This window comes from Neomonachus schauinslandi, chromosome 15 (genome assembly GCF_002201575.2).
Source record: "Neomonachus schauinslandi chromosome 15, ASM220157v2, whole genome shotgun sequence".
Taxonomy (NCBI): Eukaryota; Metazoa; Chordata; class Mammalia; order Carnivora; family Phocidae; genus Neomonachus; species Neomonachus schauinslandi.
This window is the reverse complement of record NC_058417.1, coordinates 43,648,502-43,669,239: the sequence shown is the minus strand read 5'-3', so window position 1 is coordinate 43,669,239 and position 20,738 is coordinate 43,648,502. Positions and strand designations below refer to the sequence as shown.

General features: G+C 36.6%; 1 protein-coding gene across 1 annotated transcript in view; it reads right to left on the bottom strand.

The window, feature by feature from the left end:
* EFCAB13 (EF-hand calcium binding domain 13) overlaps positions 1 to 20,738 on the bottom strand; it is a 93,828-nt gene that overhangs the window by 31,916 nt on the left and 41,174 nt on the right. The window contains 3 exon segments of the mRNA XM_021678370.1: positions 2,836 to 2,907; positions 4,151 to 4,288; positions 6,331 to 6,825. Of these exon segments, the coding sequence (XP_021534045.1) occupies positions 2,836 to 2,907; positions 4,151 to 4,288; positions 6,331 to 6,825 (705 nt within the window).

Sequence of the window (20,738 nt, the reverse complement as noted above, 5' to 3'; positions counted from 1 at the left end):
CCTTGAAAGCATCCAAGGAAAAACATTGTAGGGAAAGAAAACCAATCTGAATGACAGGATTTATATCAGAAACAGTTGAAGCTGGAATAAATTTGCACAATATTTTTCAAGTACTGAAAGGAAAGTACTGTCAACGTAAGATCCCGTACTCAGAAAAAAATATTCAGGCATAAGGAGGAAATCAAGATGTTCTCAGATGAAGGAAAACTAAGAGAATTTGTTGCCAGTAGACCTATGAATGGCTAATGAAAGTGAAAAAAGTGAAGGAAGTCAGGCACAAAAGACCACATGTTATATGATTTTGTTTATATTAAATGTAAAAAAAGAAGCAAATTTATAGAGATAGAAAGTAGATAAGTGGGGCGCCTAGGTGGCTCAGTCGGTTAAGCATCTGCCTTCGGCTTCCAACATGATCTCAGGGTCCTGGGATGGAGCCCACGCACCCCCCTCCCGCCCCGCTGGTGGGGCTTCCTACTCAGCAGGGAGTCTGCTTCTCCCGCTCTCTTTGCCCCTCCCCACTCCCACCCCGCTCATGCTTGTTCTCTCTCAAATAAATAAATAAAATCTTAAAAAAAAAAAAGTAGATAAGTGGTTGTCTGGGGATGTAGGTAGAGATTTAACTGCAAATGGGCACGAGAGAATTTTAGGAATGATGGAAATGTTATAAAACTGGATTGTGTCCACTTCTGGTCCAATTTCCAAAGAATTGAATGCAGGAATTCAAAAGAGGCATTTGCACACCCACATTCACAGCAGCACTAGGCACAACTGCCAAGAGGTAGAAGTAACACAACTGTCTATTAATGAATGAAAGGACAAACTAAATATGGTATACACATGCAATAGAATATTAGTTAGAATAAAAGGGAAGGAAATTCTGACATACACTACAACATAGATGAATCTTGAGCGTATTATGATAAGTGAAATAAGCCATTCACAAAAAGACAAATACTGTATGATTCCACTCAAACATCTGGAGTGGGTAAATTCACAGAAACAGAAAGTAGAATGATGGCTGCCAGAAACTGGAGGGGCAGGGATGGGTAGTTGTTGTTTAATGGGTACAGAGTTTCAGTTTTGCAAGGTGAAAAAATTCTGGAGATTGGTGGTACAACAGTGTGAATATATTTAACCCTAACATTATTGAATTATACACTTACAAATGGCTAAGATGGTAAATTTTGTTATGTGTTAAATACAATTAAAAATAAAATTTAAAAATAGTATAATGGGGGTGCGACTGGGTGGCTCAGTCGTTAAGCACCTGCCTTCGGCTCAGGTCATGATCCCAGGGTCCTGTGATTGAGCCCCTCATTGGGCTCCCTGCTCCGCGGGAAGCCTGCTTCTCCCTCTCCCACTCCCCCTGCTGTGTTCCCTCTCTCATTGTCTCTCTCTCTCCGTCAAAAAATAAATAAGATCTTTAAAAAAAATAAAAACAAAAATAGTATAATGGGGAAAGGGTGCAGCGGGGGGGAGGGTAGTTAGTTGTGACCAAGACATTACTTCAAAAAACAGCAATGAAACAATGACTGAGTTGGTGAAAAAATGATTGCACGGTGAAGCATTCAAGAAATTGATTTGCTAATAGTGTCTTCAAGAAATCCAGACACTTAAAGCACTTACATTCATCAGAAACGACAAATGATAATGTAGCTTTTAACATGAGACTTTTTATCTAAGTATAAGAGAAAATCTTTTCCTTTGGATTAATTTTTCCTTATCTGAGAAATCTTTTGGGAAGAGACAAAAAGCTTATCTTTCTTCTTTAGCATATGAATAAATAAAAGGAAATAAAAAGAGCAAGCCTTATTATCTTCCATTTCTTTTAATCTTGCTGAAAAATATTTAATTATTTGTATAAAAAATAAAATCATTGCAAGCAAAAATTTTAAAAACTGGTTTGTGGTAACGGTTGTAGGACTCTGAATTTCATAAAAATTGGATGGGTGAAATTTATGTATATAAATTGTATGTCAATAGAACTGCTTTCAGAAATGCTCTAAAACAAAGGCAAACCAAACCAGTATTTCATTCAAACAAGTTCCTTATAAAAAATTAAAAATCAGAGACACCTGGGTGACTCAGTTGGTTAAACATCTGCCTTTGGCTCGGGTCATGATCCCAGGGTCTTGGGATGGAGTCCTGCATTGGGTTACTTGCTCAGTGGGGAGCCTACTTCTCCCTCTGCCTGTCACTCCCCCTGCTTGTGCTGTCCCTCTCTCTGTCTCTCTCTCTCTCACAAATAAATAAAATCTTTTAAAAAATTAAAAATCAAATCAACCATCAATTGCTAAGAATGGAGCTAAGTACCTATTTCATCTCATTACCTTACTATTACTGTACATTTATATAGTACAGTTTTTAAAATCCACTTAACAACTCTGTGAAGTAAGCAAGTTAGCTATTATTACCTTGATAGAACAAGTCTTTTGTTTTGTTTTGGTTTTTTTTGGTTTTTTGTTTGTTTGTTTGTTTTTTAAAGATTTTATTTATTTGACAGAGAGAAACACAGCGAGAGAGGGAACACAAGCAGGGGGAGTGGGAGAGGGAGGAGCAGGCTTCCCGCTGAGCAGGGAGCCCGATGCGGGGCTCGATGCGGGGCTCGATCCCAGGACCCTGGGATCATGACCTGAGCCGAAGGCAGACGCTTAACGACTGAGCCACCCAGGCGCCCCAGAACAAGTCTTTAAAAAACTGGCAAATGGCTTGCCTGAGGATTTCAGGACTATTAAGTCTCTATCTGAAAAGCAAACTCAGTTCAGTTGAACCTAACTCTTTTCAACCTAACTGCTTCTTTCCTCCAAATCATTTTAAAATAAACTTCCCACCTACCATGATATTCAGGAAGACTTTGGTCTATGGCGAGAGCATTCATAAAGTCATCTAAGTTCACCATTCCACTTTCTGTAAAATAAAGAGTTGGATTATGCACTCTGTTGTGTTTTTGCATAAAAGGTAAATTCATATTTTAATACAGCTATGAAAGAATTCTCCTTCACTTCATCATCATCCTCTTGAGTCGTCATATCTTGTTTCCCTAGATGAGTCTTTCTAAATTAGGTCAGTTCATTTCAACAATTACTCAACAATTTTTAAATATCTACTATAAAGTGCAATGGACTGGATTAGGTACTTAGTTCTTGATAGATATAGGAAAAAGGAAAAGTGCCCATACAGAAGGACCATGAGAAATTTGAGTCTATTTCATACCATCATGAAAACCCAGTCAATATGCTATCCATTAAGATACCTTGACAATACTAACCAGTCCTTACATACCCAAGTGTCCCCATCTCTACCCCTAGTATCCAGCTAATCCAAATAATTATCTATTTTTAGGTACAAACCCTTCATAGTGCTTATACCAATCCTGATAAGCAACATAAAGAGCTCAATAATTTTAGTAGCACCTATTCTTTAGATATTTTTTTAAATCAAATCTTCTTTCTCTTTGCCTTAGCTAGGAAATTTTGCTCAGGTTCTAAGAATTCATTTCTAACATATTCCCAAGTCATTCTTTCCCCAAAATGTTGCCTCTGCCTTCTCCTCAACTGAACTTCTGCTATGGACAGTTTTTAATGATAAAACAACTTCTCTAATACAACAACCCTTCCTGGAAACTTAAACTCTGCATTGAATTTACGCTGGTGACTGGGATGTGCCATTTAACATCATCTAGATGCTAACTGCCTGCCTACTTGTATAAGTAGCACTAGCCCTAAATTCCTAGCTGTAGCACTCCTTCTCCATTTTGGAATCTTCAATTATTTCTTCTTGGATCCTTAAGCTATTTGCTTAGAGATTTTTGTACCCCTTGGATATTGTGGTCTTACTGCCTGAACCTCCCTACAACTGGATCAGACTTCCCCAGTACCTGTCCCATACTAGCAGACATAGGTAGGGATAGTCATGGAGTCTTACATAAACAATTGAGATACAAAAGGCTTAGCTTCTCCAAACCAATCCATTAGGTAAGACTTTCCAGGAACTTTTTTTAATATACTACTTTCCATTTTTATATCTGTTCTTTTAGAATCTTCTTTAGCCCATTCTGCTCCATTCCTAGTTGAGAGAACTTATTCCATCATTTAAAACTGTCCCATAAAAGTATCTATTTTCTCAAGAAGTTTGGCATTATTAGTCTCACCATTTTGAGTAGTGTCTGTCACAATCTTCTTGAACACTTTGTCTGATAAAGTAATTCCTAGTGAAGGCAAAATAGACTTAAGTTCTTCTGCAGCAATGTAATTTTCTTGGAGTTTACTGATAGCTTCACAGATATTTTCTAAATATACAAAATGTAAAGTACTATTCAGCAACAGAATTTATGTGTCTTAAGCAACAATTAGCACCCAAAATCTTTATCTAGTAGTCAGAAAGCAATTTTATCTACTTAATATTATTTCATAGGACTGCTTTTTTCTTCATATTTCTGTTGTATCTTACATTATATCTAAATACTTCCTTTATAGTTCAAACAGAAAACAATATTGAAAATTCTATAAACACTTATAAACTACTTGTTTGGAGGAACAACTTGTTCAAGTGGCTCAGCCAATGCTGCTTGGTTCTGATTAAGATATAATGAATGAGTTCAAGAGATCAAAACATCAATGTGTTCAAATTCTAGGATTCCAAGCAAAAAATGAGAGTTCTTCCCCTCCCCATCATCACTTTAGTCTACCACGCTTTCAGTTCACAAACTTCAAAATCATAAAATTTTAGAAGCAGATATACATGGCCTCATGATAAGCCCCCTAATGTCATGCACTGGGATGGGTACAATATCATTTTGGTGGTATTCCAGCCAAAAATGCATAACCTGAACTTATTCATGAAGAAATACAAGGAAAACTTCAAATGAGGGACATTATACAAAATAACTAGTCAATACTCTTCAAAAGTGTCACAGTCATGAAACCATCCCAGATTGGAGGAGACTAAGGACACATGACAACTAAATGTAATGTGTGATCCTGGATGAGACCTTGAACCAGACAAAGAACATTTATGGAACAAATGAAAAAAATCAAATAAGGTCTTCAGAATAGTAAATAATATTGTATCAGTGTTAATTTCCTTGTTTAGTGCATTTACTGTGGTTATACAAGATCTTAACACGTGGGAACACTAGATGAGGAGTAAATAGGAATGTCTTTACTTTTGTGTAATTATTATGATTTTAAAATTATTTAATGATTTTGAATGAAAAGTTAAAAATGTTTTTAAAATGTAAATCAAGTGACAGTCACATTTCATAGATGCTAAATTACCACCAATTTATTTTGAAAAGTTATCAGATAAACTATTTCACACTTCTCTATGCACAGAACATTAAGTACAGCAATGGTAGGTGATTTGATTTTAGTGACACCAGGAAGATAGATAACCACTTTCTTCCACAGTCTTCTTCTACTCAATGGCTAAATGCCTACTACTCCATTATTCTTTTAGCAGGGTTTTAATTCTTCCTGGAATATAAAGAACTCAGAAATAGGAATGGGGCACAGAGTAATAGTAGTGCACTGGTAAAGGAATCAAAATAAATATCATTGTGCCTCCTTAATAGAGCACACTCCCTTTTCAACTGAGTTATTGAAAACATGTATTGCTGTATAAGAATCACTAATATTTCACTAAGCACTCATTTTAGCAATTACATGTAATATGAAATGCAATAAAAAGATCACTACGTTTCTTTAAAAAAAAATAAACATAACCTAAGTAACTTCAGCTAAGGACTACAGGAAGGAGTTCCACACACAGTATTTCTGTGATAGAGGTACCATAGAAGGAATAAAACATATATTGGTTGGGAAACCTTGCTCACCTTTGAGGAAGTCCATAAAGCCCTGGGCGGCTGAGATGTTTAATATTAATTTTCTCTTGATGTTCCCACATCCATAAGAGATAATATCTGAAGTATTATCATATTATACTGGATATGGATATCATATATTTAAATTATGGAACCTGAGCAAAAATTTCACATAGACTCCTTACATACTTTGTTAAATAAATTATAAAATAACTATTTCCAAAAGAAAACAGGCCCTCTATTTTCTAGGGAACTTGAGTGAGTCCAGTTAATCACAAATAAGCTTCTTGGTCAAAGTTAGCCATCTGAAAAAGGGAGCATCTGGAAAGGCACAATGATCAAAACCACAGTGTTATATGCATTGGCCTATAGACCAGAAGTGGCAGTTACTCGAAAGTACTGACAATTGAAATGCATACAACTATCTATTAACTGATTAATTCAGCTTGTTTTGGTGATAACTCAAGAACTCAAGGAGCTAGATTTTGACTTACGTATATGATACTGACCCAGAGCATTCGTTGTAGCTTTTTCCTTAAATGAAACCTGTTTTAGGGGGCTGGAATGCCTTCTCACAGTTGGCTTCTGAAGTTTGGGGATACTAAAAGTATCACTTTCATCCAGAGACTTTTTGAGGCTTGTAATACTCTTCAAGTTATGTGGTATAGACTTTGAGTCATGAATTTCAATCTTCTCTGAATATTTCTTAAAGTTTATGCCATCCTTTGGATATGGTTCCTGGAATCCTATATTACTGCTATCAACCCCATTTAGGAATTTTTTTATTTGCGAAGGATTTTTTGATCTTTTAAATTCAAGGTAATCATTGTCCTCCATAATTTTATGATGTTGGAGGTTTTTTTTATTTAACTTTGGGAATAATGATGGTTCAAACACTCTGGAAGATAAAGTGCTTTTCTTCCTATATTGTAGATAGCATTCTGATATATTTGATAACTTTCTGTTAGAAGGAGATTCATCCAAGCCTGACCATTCCATAATTGCTAAGCAAGAGAAACATATTTAATTATTTCATTTACCTGTACAATTTGAAATTGTTCTTTTAAAAAAAAAAAACTAAGTCCTTATGAAAGCTATTCAAGAAATTATCAGTTGCTTAAATACATAAAGTTACTATGTTAAAAAAATTACAGAGGTGGTAACCAAAAGATTGAACTATTAACTAGGTTAAATATAATCTTCTGGTTTAATATATTTAAATTCTTCCATCCAGAGCTATTCAAAGTTACACTGAATCAAAAGTGATAGCCTCCTAAAGCACATAGTTCTCATTCCCCACTCTTTGCCAATTTTGAAAGATAATAGGCTGTTATGTCAATACAGTTACAAATCCCTTAATTATGAGCATACCAAACTAAAAGGAAGTTGTAGTGGGGAAATTTTTATTTATAAAATCAGAATACAAATATTTACTCTCCTAAAGATTCTCAGTACTTGTGGGGGGGGGGGAATAACTTTTTATATAAATAATATCTTTAGAAAAATATTAATACAATGTCCACTAGGGCTTCATTTATAAAGTCCACCTGATGGCTCAGAATAGTATGTTACATTTGAATAACACATTTTAAAGTATTTCAAATGTTATACTACTTGATCCTCAAAACAACTCCATGAGCTCATCAAATAAGTCAAAGAAAACCAAGAAACTTCAACAGAGTAGCAGTACAATCTTGACTATGAAGTCATTTCACTTAGAAAAAACAGAAAGTTTCTTAGTTTAGTGTGTGTTAAAATGAACAAGTAAAGGAAAATATTTGGATTTTAAATGTCTGGAAATCTTTTTTGAAATTAATTCATTTCTTTTATGTTGCCATATAACATTGTATTAGTTTTAGGTGTAAAAAGTTTGGAAATCTTTAAAGATGGTGACATGGATCTCTAGGTTCTATGAAAAAGAAATAGGATAGTGAATGGGTAAAAAAATAAAATCTTTGACACTTCTGCTTTGGGCTAAGACATTGCAATAGGGGCCAACTTTACCCTCAAGCCTTAAATAACTAAAAAATTGGACAATTTATGTGGGGGGGAAAAAAACAGTTTTCAGGCATTGGACAATAGGCAGCACAGGACTAAGTAATCCTCTAAAGAAGGTAAACAATCCAGCTGGAAACCTTACAACTGCACCAGCTTACTGTCTGGATGTAGTTTCCATGCCACAGCATAGGAAAGTAAAACCTGAACAGAGCTTGATGGTCTGAATGAGTAGAGGAAAGAGATAAGAGGAAGGGCAAAGAATCTAGAATATGGGAGTAGAGTGCCAAAGAAGAGAGAACTGCTGAGTTCTGGAGATTAGCATTAACTCTTTGGTTGAGTATTAATCTGCACATACATGAGAGGATTACTACCCAATGACAAGGAAAGAATTACCAGAAAATTGTAGGTAGAACATTTCCTGTAGCTCACTAAGAATTGAGAATGATTTGTGATTCCATCAGCCAGAGCAAAAAGATCTCATAATACATGGGGCATTCAGTAGACTCATCTGAAGAATGCTGCCTTAGTAGTAGAGCTAAATTAGTATAAAAGCTGCTCTGAGATCATCATTAAAAAGCTTTAAAAAGCAAGCTTCAAACGACCCAGCTGATTCCAATGAATTCAACTGCATCAGAACCAAATCCAACACTAATTAAAGGAGCTCTAGGAGACTATAAAGCACCAAGTAAATTGTGAAGAGGGAGAGCTCAGGAAAATAACTTCATAACATTGTTTATGAACTCCTGGGTTCACCCTGAGCTACATGGATTTGACCCTAAACAGTACACCATAAATTCTGAGAACTGAACTCTAAGATAAACCACCAGATTGGCCACTGGATGTCCCATATCTCTGAATAGTACTGCAAAGGCTGTGAAAAACAAATTGACATTGAAACTATAAAACACAGAAAATTGATTGAAACTTGTAGCCTGAACCAAACCAAGGCAAATTCCTGCAAAAACTAAATTTAAACATTTTCCAAAGGATTTAAGATCCACAGTCTCATAACTTAATATTCAAAATGTCCATGATATTAATTCAAAATCACTTCACATATGAAGAACCAAGAAAATCTCAATCTGCTTTGGAAAAGACAACAAATAGATGCTGACACAACCAAGATGACAAAGATGTTGGAACTATCTGATAAAGACTTCAAAGCAACTATTATAAAAATGCTCCAACACACAAAGAAAAAAACATTTTTGAAATTAATAGAAAGATAGAAAATCTCAGAAAACAACATAAAAGACATAAAGAAGAACCAAATTGTAATTTTCAAGCTCAAAAATGTAATAACCAAAGCAAAAAAGAAAAAACTCATCAGATAGGCTCAATAGCAGAATGGAATTGTCAGAGGAAGAGTTCATGAATTTGAAGATAGATCAATAGAAATTATCTGAACAAGCAGAGGAAAATAAGAATGAACAGAGTCTCAAACACCTTTGGGGCACTATGAAAGAGGTCTGATATTTGTGTCAGTGGAGTCTCAGAAAGACAGTAGAAAAAGTGTGGTGCAGAACAAATATTTGAAATTACAGTGGCAAAAAAAACCTTCAAATTTGGCAAAAGAAAGAAGCTCAGTGAATCTCAACAGGATAAACTCAAAAAATCTACTACCAAACAAATCATAATCAAACTGCCAAAAACTAAAGACAAATACCTTGAAAGCAACTAGAGAAAAAAACCCATTTTATGATTTGAATAATATCAGATTTCTCATCAGAAATTGTGGAATACAGAAGTAAAAGAAATAACATTTTTAAAGTGCTAAAAGAGGAGCATCTGCCTGACTCAGTGGAGTGTGGGACTCTTGATCTCAGGGTTGTGCATTCAAGCCTCACATTGGGTGTAGAAATTGCTTAAAAATAAATTTTAAAAAAAAATGCTAAAAGAAAAAGCTGTCAACCCAGAGTCCTATATCCAATGATAATATCCTTCAGGAATTAAAGAGAATAAAGATATTCTCAAATGAAGAAAAACTAAGCTAATTCATTTTTAGTAGATTTGCTCTTTTCAAAATTTAAAAGAAGTTATTCATGCAGAATGGAAATGATACCCAAAAGACATCTGGGCAGTCAAGAATGAAGGAAGAGAAATATAGAATAGTTAAGATTAGGTTAAATGTAACAAACTATTATTCTCCTCTCGGAAGTTTAAAAGATGTTTGATCATTGAAAGCAAAACTTACAAACATTGTCTGATGTTTTCAATGTGTGTTATGGTAATACATAAGAAAACCACAGCATAAAAGAGGGAGGATAAAAAGAGCTATATAATGGTAAAACTTCTATATTCCACTTGAATTGGTAAAATATTTATGTAAGTATTCTGTAAAAGATTAAGTATGTATAGGGTAGGGGCGCCTGGGTGGCTCAGTTGGTTAAGCGACTGCCTTCAGCTCAGGTCATGATCCTGGAGTCCCTGGATCGAGTCCCGCATCGGGCTCCCTGCTCGGCAGGGAGCCTGCTTCTCCCTCTGACCCCCCCCCCCTCATGTGCTCTCTCTCTCTCTCATTCTCTCTGTCTCAAATAAATAAATAAAATCTTTAAAAAAAAAAAAAAGAAGTATGTATAGGGTAATCCTTAGAACAACCCCCAGAAACATGCAGAAATATAGTGAAAATACATACAAAATAAGTTTACAAGCATACTAAAAATGTTCCAAAAAAAGAAGGCAGAAAATGGTTGAAAGCAGGAAAAAAACAGAAACAATAATATGGTATACTTAGATCTGAATGTATAAAAGATTACACTAAATATGATTTAAACACTCAGAGAGAAGAGTCCAAGATGGCAGAGGAGTAGGAGACCTTAGTTTTGTCTGGTCCCAGGAATTCAGCTAGATAGCTATCAAATCATTCTGAACACCTGTGAACTCAACCGGGGATCTAAGAAAAGAAGTGCTGCAATTCTACAAATAGAAAAGGGACCATTTTCTGCAAAGTAGGAGGTGCAGAGAAGTGAATCCAAGGCAATATATTGGAAGATAAACCACAGAGGGAGGGAGCCTCCAGAGGCCAGCTATCAGAAAGTGATATAGCAGCAGAGCACAAAATCAGAACATTTAGAAGTCTGCTCCAGTGAGGGGCATCCCTGCCTGAAAGGTGCTAAGGCAGCAAAGCAGGGCAGAATCCTAGGTGGGACAGTGTGGTCTCAGAATCCCTGGGGTCATAGAAAGAATAGGGGTGCCTGAGTGCAGCACAATTCCCAGGCATTGGAGCGGGGAAGCCAGCTGCAATCAGTGAGCCCAGGAGTGGGCTTTCAGCTCGGCATTGCCATAAACCATGAACTCCGGCACAGTCGGGCAACCACTCTCTGAGCAGGGGCCCAGCAAACAGTAGAACCATGGTGAGACCCATCTACCTCCCACAGGAGGAGCCATACGAGTCTGCAGGGTTTGGAGACTCAAAGCAGGGTTGCATGCCCGAGATAGAAATGCTGGGTTGCAGGTTGAGTGAGCACAGAGTGCAGACAGAGACCAGGGAGACAGGAGTGATTGACTGCTTTTCCCTGAGGGTGCACTGAGGAGTGGGAGGGTGGGAGCTCTCAGCTCCGGGGCTGGAGGTTGGGAAGCCGCCATTTTCATTCTCATCCTCTAAAGCCACACAGAAAGCCTTCAGGGAACAAAAGCCACATAGAGCAATCTGGAGCAGCTTACTTAGCCTGGCCCCGTGGCAAGGGTGGTGCAGTTCTGCCCAGGCAAAGATACCTGAGAATCAGCGCAACAGGCCCCTCCCCCAGGAACATCCAGCTAAGACTAAGTTTACCAATCACAAAGAATTGCAAAACTCCAGCGCTAGGGGAACATAGTATATAAAACTTACGGGTTTTTTTTTTTCTCATGATTCTTTAGTCTTTCAATTTTCATTTTTTTTCTCTTTTCAACCAATTTCTGATTTTATCAACTCTTTTTTAAAGTCTTTTAATTTTCATTTTTATAATTATATTCTATCCTTTGATTGTATTTAATTATATCTTATCCTTTGATTGTATATATACACACACACACACATATATATAATATTTAATTATATATATACATTTTTTTCTTTCTTTACAATTTTGGGATGCAGTTTCTTCTAATGAACAGACTAAAATACTCACACAGGGTGCCTGGGTGGCTCAGTTGGTTAAGCGACTGCCTTCGGCTCAGGTCATGATCCTGGAGTCCCGGGATCGAGTCCCGCATCGGGCTCCCTGCTCAGCAGGGAGCCTGCTTCTCCCTCTGACCCTCCCCCTTCTCATGTGCTCTCTCATTCTCTCTCTCTCAAATAAATAAATAAAATCTTTAAAAAAAAATAAAATAAAATAAAATACTCACACAATCTAGTGTACTGCTTTGCTCTCTTCACCAGACTGATTATATTCTCTTTTTAAAGGTCTTTTTTAATTTTCATCTTTACAGTTATATTCTATCATTTCAATGTATTTAATTTTATTTTTGCATATATTTTGTATATATATGTTATATATAGATATACATAAATATATATAAATTTATATTGTGTGTGTGTGTGTATACACACATGGTTTTCTTTCTTTACAATTTTGAGATACAGTTTCTTCTAAAAATCAGACCAGAATACACACAGAATCCAGAGTACTGCTCTGTTCTGTTCAACTGTCTCATTATATTCTCTCTTTCTCTCTTTATTTATTTATTTATTTATTTATTTTTTGGTTTCGGGTATCTTCTGATTTCTTTAGTGTATATTTATCTGGGGTGTTGTCATTTTAGCATTTTCTTCTCTCATTCACTTATTCTTCTCTGGACAGAATGGCAAGACAGAAAAACTCACCTCAAAAAAGAGAACAAGAGGAAGTACCAACTCCCAGGAACCTAATCCGTATGGATATAAGTAAGATGTCAGAAGTAGAGTTCAGAATAACCATTATAAAGATACTTGCTGGGCTTGAAAAAAGCAGAGAAGACACTAGAGAATCCCTTTCTGGAGAAATAAAAAAACAAAAATTTAACCAAGTCGAAATCAAAAAGGCTATTAATGAGATGCAATAAAAACTGGAGGCTCCAACTGCTAGGATAAATGAGGCAGAAGAGAGAATTAGTGATATAGAAGACAAAATGATGGAGAATAAAAAAGCTGAGAAAAAAAGAGATAAACAACTACTGGATCATGAGGGGAGAATTCGAGAGATAAGTGATATCATAAAGTGAAACAATATTAGAATAATTGGGACCCCAGAAGAGCAGGAAAGAGAGAGGGGGGTTCTCTGTGCCTGTTAGGGAAGTTCTCTGCTATAATTTGCTCCAATATACCTTCTGCCCCCCTCAAAATCAATAAAAAATAGATCAACACCTTGACATATAATAGTGAAGCTTGCATAATCTCAGAGTCAAAGAGAAAATCCTGAAAGCAGCTCAGGACAAGAGGTCTGTAACAAGGATAGAAACATTAGGCTAGCAGTAGACTTATCCACAGAGACCTGGCAGACCAGAAAGGACTGGCATGATATATTCAGGGTCCTAATGAGAAAAATATGCAGCCAAGAATAACTTATCCAGCAAGGCCATCATTCAAAATAGAAGGAGAGATTAAAAGCTTCCAGGACAAACAGAAACTAAAAGAACTTGTGATCATTAAACCAGCCCTGCAAGAAATATTAAAGGGGATCCTTTAAGCAAAGAGAGAGCCCAAAAGTAACATAGATCAGAAAGATATAGAGACAATATACAGAAACAGTGACTTTATAGGTAATACAATGGCACAAAATTCGTATCTTTCAATAGTTACCCTGAATGTGAATGGGCTAAATGTCCCAATCAAAAGATGCAGGGTATCAGATTGGATTAAAAAGCAAGACCCATCCATATGCTGTCTGCAAAAGCCTCATTTTAGACCCAAAGACACCTCTGGATTGAAAGTGGGGGGTGGGAAACCATTTGTCATTCTAACGGACATCAAAGGGGTGGCAATCATTATATCAGACAAATTAGATTTTAAACCAAAGACTGTAATAAGAGATGAGGAAGGATACTATATAATTAAAGGGTCTATCCAACAAGAAGATCTAACAAATGTAAATATTTATGCCCCTAATATGGGAGCAGCCAATTATATAAACCAATTAATAACAAAATTAAAGAAACACATTGATAATAATACAATAATAGTAGGGGACTTCAACACCCCACTCACTGTAATGGACAGGTCATCTAAGCAGAAGATCAACAAGGAATCAAGGGCTTTGAATGACATACTGGACCAGATAGACTTCACAGATATATTCAGAGCATTCCATCCTAAAACAACAGAATACACATTCTTCTGGAGTGCATATGGAACATTCTCCAGAATAGACCACATACTGGGTCACAAATCAGGTCTCAACCAGTACCAAAAGATTGGGATCATTCCCTGCATATTATCAAACCACAAGGCTTTGAAACTGGAACCTAATCCCAAGAGGAAATTTAGAAAGAACTCAAATACATGGAGCCTAAAGAGCATCCTACTAAAGAATGAATGGGTCAACCAGGAAATTAAAGAATTTGAAAAATTCATGGAAACAAATGAAAATGAACACAACTGTTCAAAACCTTTGGGATGAAGCAAAGGCAGTCCTAAGAAGGAAGTATATAGCAATACAAGCCTTTCTCAAGAAACAAGAAAGGTCTCAAATACACAACCTAACGATACACCTAAAGGAGCTGGAGAAAGAACAGCAGATAAAGCCTAAACCCAGCAGGAGAAGAGAAGTAATGAAGATTAGAACAGAAATCAATGAAACAGAAAACACACACACACACACACACAAAACAGTGGAACAGATCAACAAAAGTAGAAAAGAATTAGTAAGATTGATAAACCCCTGGCCAGACTTATCAAAAAGAAAAGAGAAAGGACTCAAATAAATAAAATCATGAACGAAAGAGGAGAAATCACAACCAACACCGAAGAAATACAAGCAAATATAAGAACATATTATGAGCAACTATATACAACAAATTAGGCAATCTGGAAGAAATGGATGCATTCCTAGAGACATATAAACTACCAAAACTGAAACAGGCAGAAATAGAAAACCTGAACAGACCCATAACCAGCAAGGAGATTGAGGCAGTAATCAAAAATCTCCCAACAAACAAGAGCCCAAGACCGGATGGCTCCCCAGGAGAATTCTACCAAACATTTAAAGAAGAATTAATACCTATTCTTGTGAAGCTGTTTTTAAAAAGCAGAAATTAAAGGAAAACTTCCAAACCCTTTCTATGAGGCCAGGATTACCTTGGTCCCAAAACCAGACAAAGATCCCACCAAAAATGAGAATTACAGACTTATATCCCTGAAGAACATGGATGCAAATATTCTCACCAAAATACTAACCAATAGGATCCAACAGTACATTAAAAGGATTATTCACCATGACCAAGTGGGATTTATTCCTGGGCTGCAAGGGTGGTTCAACATCCACAAATCAATGTGATACACTACATTAATAAAAGAAAGGACAAGAATCATATGATCCTCCCAATAGATGCAGAAGAGATGTTTGACAAAGTACAGCATCCTTTCTTGATTAAAACTCTTCACAGTGTAGGGATAGCGGGAACATACCTCAACATCATAAAAGCATATATGAAAAGCCCACAGCGAATATCATTCTCAATGGGGAAAAACTGAGAGCTTTTCCCCTAAAGTCAGGAACATGGCAGGGATGTCCACTCTCACCACAGCTCTTCAACATAGTACTAGAAGTCCTAGCCTCAGCAATCAGACAACAAAAAGAAATAAAAGGCATCCGAATCAGCAAAGAAGTCAAACTCTTGCTCTTCGAAGATGACATGATACTCTATGTGGAAAACCCAAAAGACTCCACCCCAAAATTGCTAGAACTCATACAGGAATTCAGCACAGTGGCAGGATATAAAATCAATGCACAGAAATCAGTGGCATTGCTATACACTAACAGCGAGACAGAAGAAAGAGAAATTAAGGAGTCAATCCCATTTACAATTGCACCCAAAACCATAAGATACCTAGGAATAAACCTAAACAAAGAGGCAAAGGATCTGTACTCAGAAAACTATAGAACACTCATGAAAGAAACTGAGGAAGCACAAAGAAATGGAAAAACGTTCCATGCTCGTGGATTGGAAGAACAGATATTGTTAAAATGTCTATGCTACCTAGAGCAATCTATACATTCAATGCAATCCCTATCAAAATACCACCAACTTTTTTCAAAGAAATGGAACAAAAGAATCCTAAAATTTGTATGGAACCAAAAAAGACCCCGAATAGCCAAAGGAATGTTGAAAAAGAAAACCAAAGCTGGGGGCATCACAATTCTGGAAGTCAAGCTCTACTACAAAGCTGTAATCATCAAGATGGTATGGTATTGGCACAAAAACAGACACATAGATCAATGGAACAGAACAGAGAGCCCAGAAATGGACCCTCAACTCCATGGTCAACTAATCTTTGACAAAGCAGGAAAAAATATCCAATGGAAAAAAGACAGTCTCTTCAACAAATGGTGTTGGAAAATTTGGACAGCCACATGCAGAAGAATGAACCTGGACGATTTTCTTACATCATACACAAAAACAGACTCAAAATGGGTGAAAGACCTAAACGTGAGAGGAGAACACAGGCAGCAACCTCTTCGACCTTGGCCACAGCAACTTCTCGCTAGACACCTCTCAAAAGGCAAGGGAAGCAAAGGCAAAAATGAACTATTGGGATTTCATCAAGATAAAAAGCTTTTGCACAGTGAAGGAAAGAGTCGACGAAACCAAAAGACAACCGACAGAATGGGAGAAGATATTTGCAAATGACTTATCAGATAAAGGGCTAGTATCCAAAATCTATAAAGAACTTATCAAACTCAACACCCAAAGAACAAATAATTCAATCAAGAAATGGGCAGAAGACATGAACAGACATTGCTGCAAAGAAGACATCCAAATGGCTAACAGACACATGAAAAAGTGCTCAACATCACTCGGCATCAGGGAAATACAAATCAAAACCACAATGAGATACCACCTCAAACCAGTCAGAATGGCTAAAATTAGCAAGTCAGGAAACAACAGATGTTGGCGAGGATGCGGAGAAAGGGGAACCCTCTTACACTGTTGGTGGGAATGCAAGCTGGTGCAGCCACTCTGGAGAACAGTATGGAGGTTCCCCAAAAAGTTGAAGATAGAACTACCCTACAATCCAGCAATTGATATACTAGGTATTTATCCCAAAGATACAAATGTAGTGATCCGAAGGGGCCCACGCACCCCAATGTTTATAGCAGCAATGTCCACAATAGCCAAACTATGGAAAGAGCCCAGATGTCCATCGACAGGTGAATGGATAAAGAAGATGTGGTATATATATATACAATGGAATACTACTCAGCCATCAAAAAGAATGAGATCTTACCATTTGCAATAACATGGATGGAAATATAGGGTATTGTGCTGAGCGAAGTAAGATAATAAAAATCAGAGAAAGATAATTATCATATGGTCTCACTCTAATGGGGAATTTAAGAAACAAAATAGAGGATCATTGGGGAAGGGAGGAAAAAATAACACAAGACAAAATCAGAGGGAAACAAGCCATAAGAGACTCTTAACCATAGGAAACCAACTGAAAGTTGCTGGAGGTGAGGGGAGTAGGGGCATGGGGTAACTGGATGATAAACATTAAGGAGGGCACATGATGTAATGAGCACTGTGTGTTACATAAGACTGATGAATCATTGAAGTGTACCTCTGAAACTATTAATATGCTATATGTCAATTAACTGAATTTAAATTAAAAAAATAACATTGAAAAAATGATTTAAACACTCCAATTAAAATAGAGATTATTAAAATAAATACAAAAATATCACCCAACTCTATGTGGTTTACAAAAACTTCAAATATGTGATATAGGAATGTTAAAAGTAAAAGGATAGAAAATATATACCATGTAAGCACTAATCAAAAGAAAACTGGAGTTATATTAGAATCAGAACAAGTAAGCTTCAGAGAAAAGAAAATTACCAGTGATCACATACATACTACATAATGATAAAAGAGTCAATTCACAAAGAAGAGAAAACTCTCCTGGGGTGCCTGGGTGGCACAATTGGTTAAGCATCCAACTCTTGGCTTCAGCTCAGATCGTGATCTCAGGGTCATGGGATTGAGCTCTGCAGGGGGCTCCATACTCAGCGTGGAGTCTGCTTGAGTTTCTCTCTCCCTCTCTTTCTGCCCCTCCCCCCCACATGTGTTTTTTCTCTCTCTCTCTCTCAAATAAATTAATAAATCTTAATAAAAAGATATAACTATCCTAAATGTGAGTTCACCTAGTAACAGAGCTTCAAAATGCATGAAACAAAACCTGACAAAACTGAAAGGAGAAATAGACTAATCCACAATTATACTTGGAGACAATATTCCTTTCTCCATAATAGAACTGGTAGAAAATTAGCAAAGATACAGAAGAAATGAATAACATAAATTATTAGAATCATGCATGAGAGTGGGTATGTGATTACTAGTAATATCTACATAAGAAAAAAAATTAATGAAAAAATTCTAAACCAAAGACAAAATTAGAATTCAAAATAAACTTTGAACTTTCAGGTAATGACAGCAAACTGAACAGCCTTCAAAAACCCCATTAAAACTAAAAGAATTTTAAAACATCATAAATCCATAATAATAAAAAGAACAGATAAAAAAAAAAACTGCAATTAAATTTTGGAAGCTGGAATGTTGATGAACTTAGTAGACCTGAAAAGGCTGAACCATAAAGCAGAATGTGGAAAGCAAAGAAGCAACCCAATTCATAACACAAAACCTCCAAATGCTCATAAGTTAGTAGCATTTAGATACCTCTAAAAGTGAGGGTAAGAATGAAGCTAAAAATAAAGAATTGGATTAAAGTCCATTTAAGTAGTGGTTTGATACCTAGATTCCCTTCATACAGCCAGATGGTTCATTTTTCTCCCACTCCAGCAGGAGACTATTTATCAGAGAGGGTTAAACACAGGATCTCTGGAATTATGGAATACTAAACACAATAGAGGGTAGGAGTATTATATGGAAAAATAGCAGGGGGGTTACATTGAATAATGGGAACTCCGGTCTTTTGTCTCATTTAACACCTAGAAGTTTAGTAAGCAAGGCTATACCTCCAGGAAGGATATAAGAAACTTCTTTGAACACTCTGACCGTCAAAAGGAAAAATATCCTAAAGATAGTGATATCAAGGGTTTTCTATGCAAAGAACCCAGCCAGATCATCCTCTAGCAGGGTTTCTCAAACTCAGCAGTACTAGCATTTGGAGATGGATCATTCTTTTTTGAGGGGGGGCTGTCCTGTGTATTGTAGGATATTTAGAAGCACCCCTGGCCTCTCATCACCTGATGCCAGTAACACAGATTGTGATGACCACAAATGTCTCCAAATGCTGCCACATGTTCCTGGGGGAGGGAGGAAGGAGGGAAAAAAAAATCCCCAAATCACCTCTGGTTAAGAACCATATTCCACAGCTCATAGTCAGCTAGTTCCACCCTCAATCTCAGAGCTTCCAAATAGCTTTTTAGCTTACCATTCTCAAATCCGAGAACAGAGCAATTTTTGGAAATTTAAAAACTAGTCAGCTAGTTCCACCCTCAATCTCAGAGCTTCCAAATAGCTTTTTAGCTTACCATTCTCAAATCCGAGAACAGAGCAATTTTTGGAAATTTAAAAACTACAAGTGAAAAACTAAATAGAAGCATTGGAAGATAAATTTAAGGAAATCTCTCAGAAAGTATAACAAAGAGACAAGAGAAAAGGGTTTTTGCTTTTGTTTTTTTCTAAAAAGGAGGGGCGCCTGGGTGGCTCAGTCATTAAGCATCTGCCTTCGGCTCAGGTCATGATCCCAGGGTCCTGGGATCAAGCCCCGCATCAGGCTCCCTGCTCAGCGGGAAGCCTGCTTCTCCCTCTCCCGCTCCCTCTGTTTGTGTTCCCTCTCTCGCTGTCTCTTTCTCTGTCAAATAAATAAATAAAATCTTAAAAAAAAAAGGAATCAATCCAGAATATCAAATATCCAAATAATAAGAGTTTCACAGGAAAAGAGAGGAAAGAAAATCGTTAATAAATTGTTTTAATTTTCCAGAATCAGAGGACACTGTATCCAACACAATCACAGCAAAGAAACTTATTTCAAGGTACACCACCATGAAATTTCACAGCACTATACACAACGAAAATATCCTATAAGCTTGCAAAAACAAAAATCGGTTTCATACAAAGAGTCAGAAGTCAGAAATTTTTGGACATCAACAGCAATATTGAAAACTAGAAAATCCAGAAAATTATTTACAATCTAGAATTCTATACCCAAACTATCAATCAGATGTGAAGACAGAATCTGATACAGGAGGAGAGAAGTGAAAAGTCTCCAGAATGTTAATGAAGAAAGATCCCAGGATAACAGCTGCACACAAGATGTACAGGGAAACAAATCCATTCTGAAGAACATCAGAATACTCTAAGGCAGATTTCCTCAAGAAGACAAAACTAATAGAATACCTGGTGCATGTAGACTTATGGAGAGGATATTTAGACAGTTGGCAGAATTCAGGGTTCAATCAGCAATAAATATACTTATTTTAAAATCAAGCAAATAGGGGTACCCAGGTGACTCAGTCAGTTAAGCGTTTGTTGGGCTCTTGATTTTGGCTCAGGTCATGATCTCAGGGTCATGAGATTGAGCCCCACGTTGGGTTCCATGCTGGGTATGGAGACTGCTTAGGATTCTCTCTCTCTCTCTCTCTCTCTCTCCCCCTCCCGTTGCTCCTCCCCCTCACCCCCCTCTCAAAATAAATAAATAAATAAATAAATAAATAAATAAAATATTTAAACCAAGCAAATAAATAAATAAGACAATTATTAATTCAAAGAGGGAAAAAAT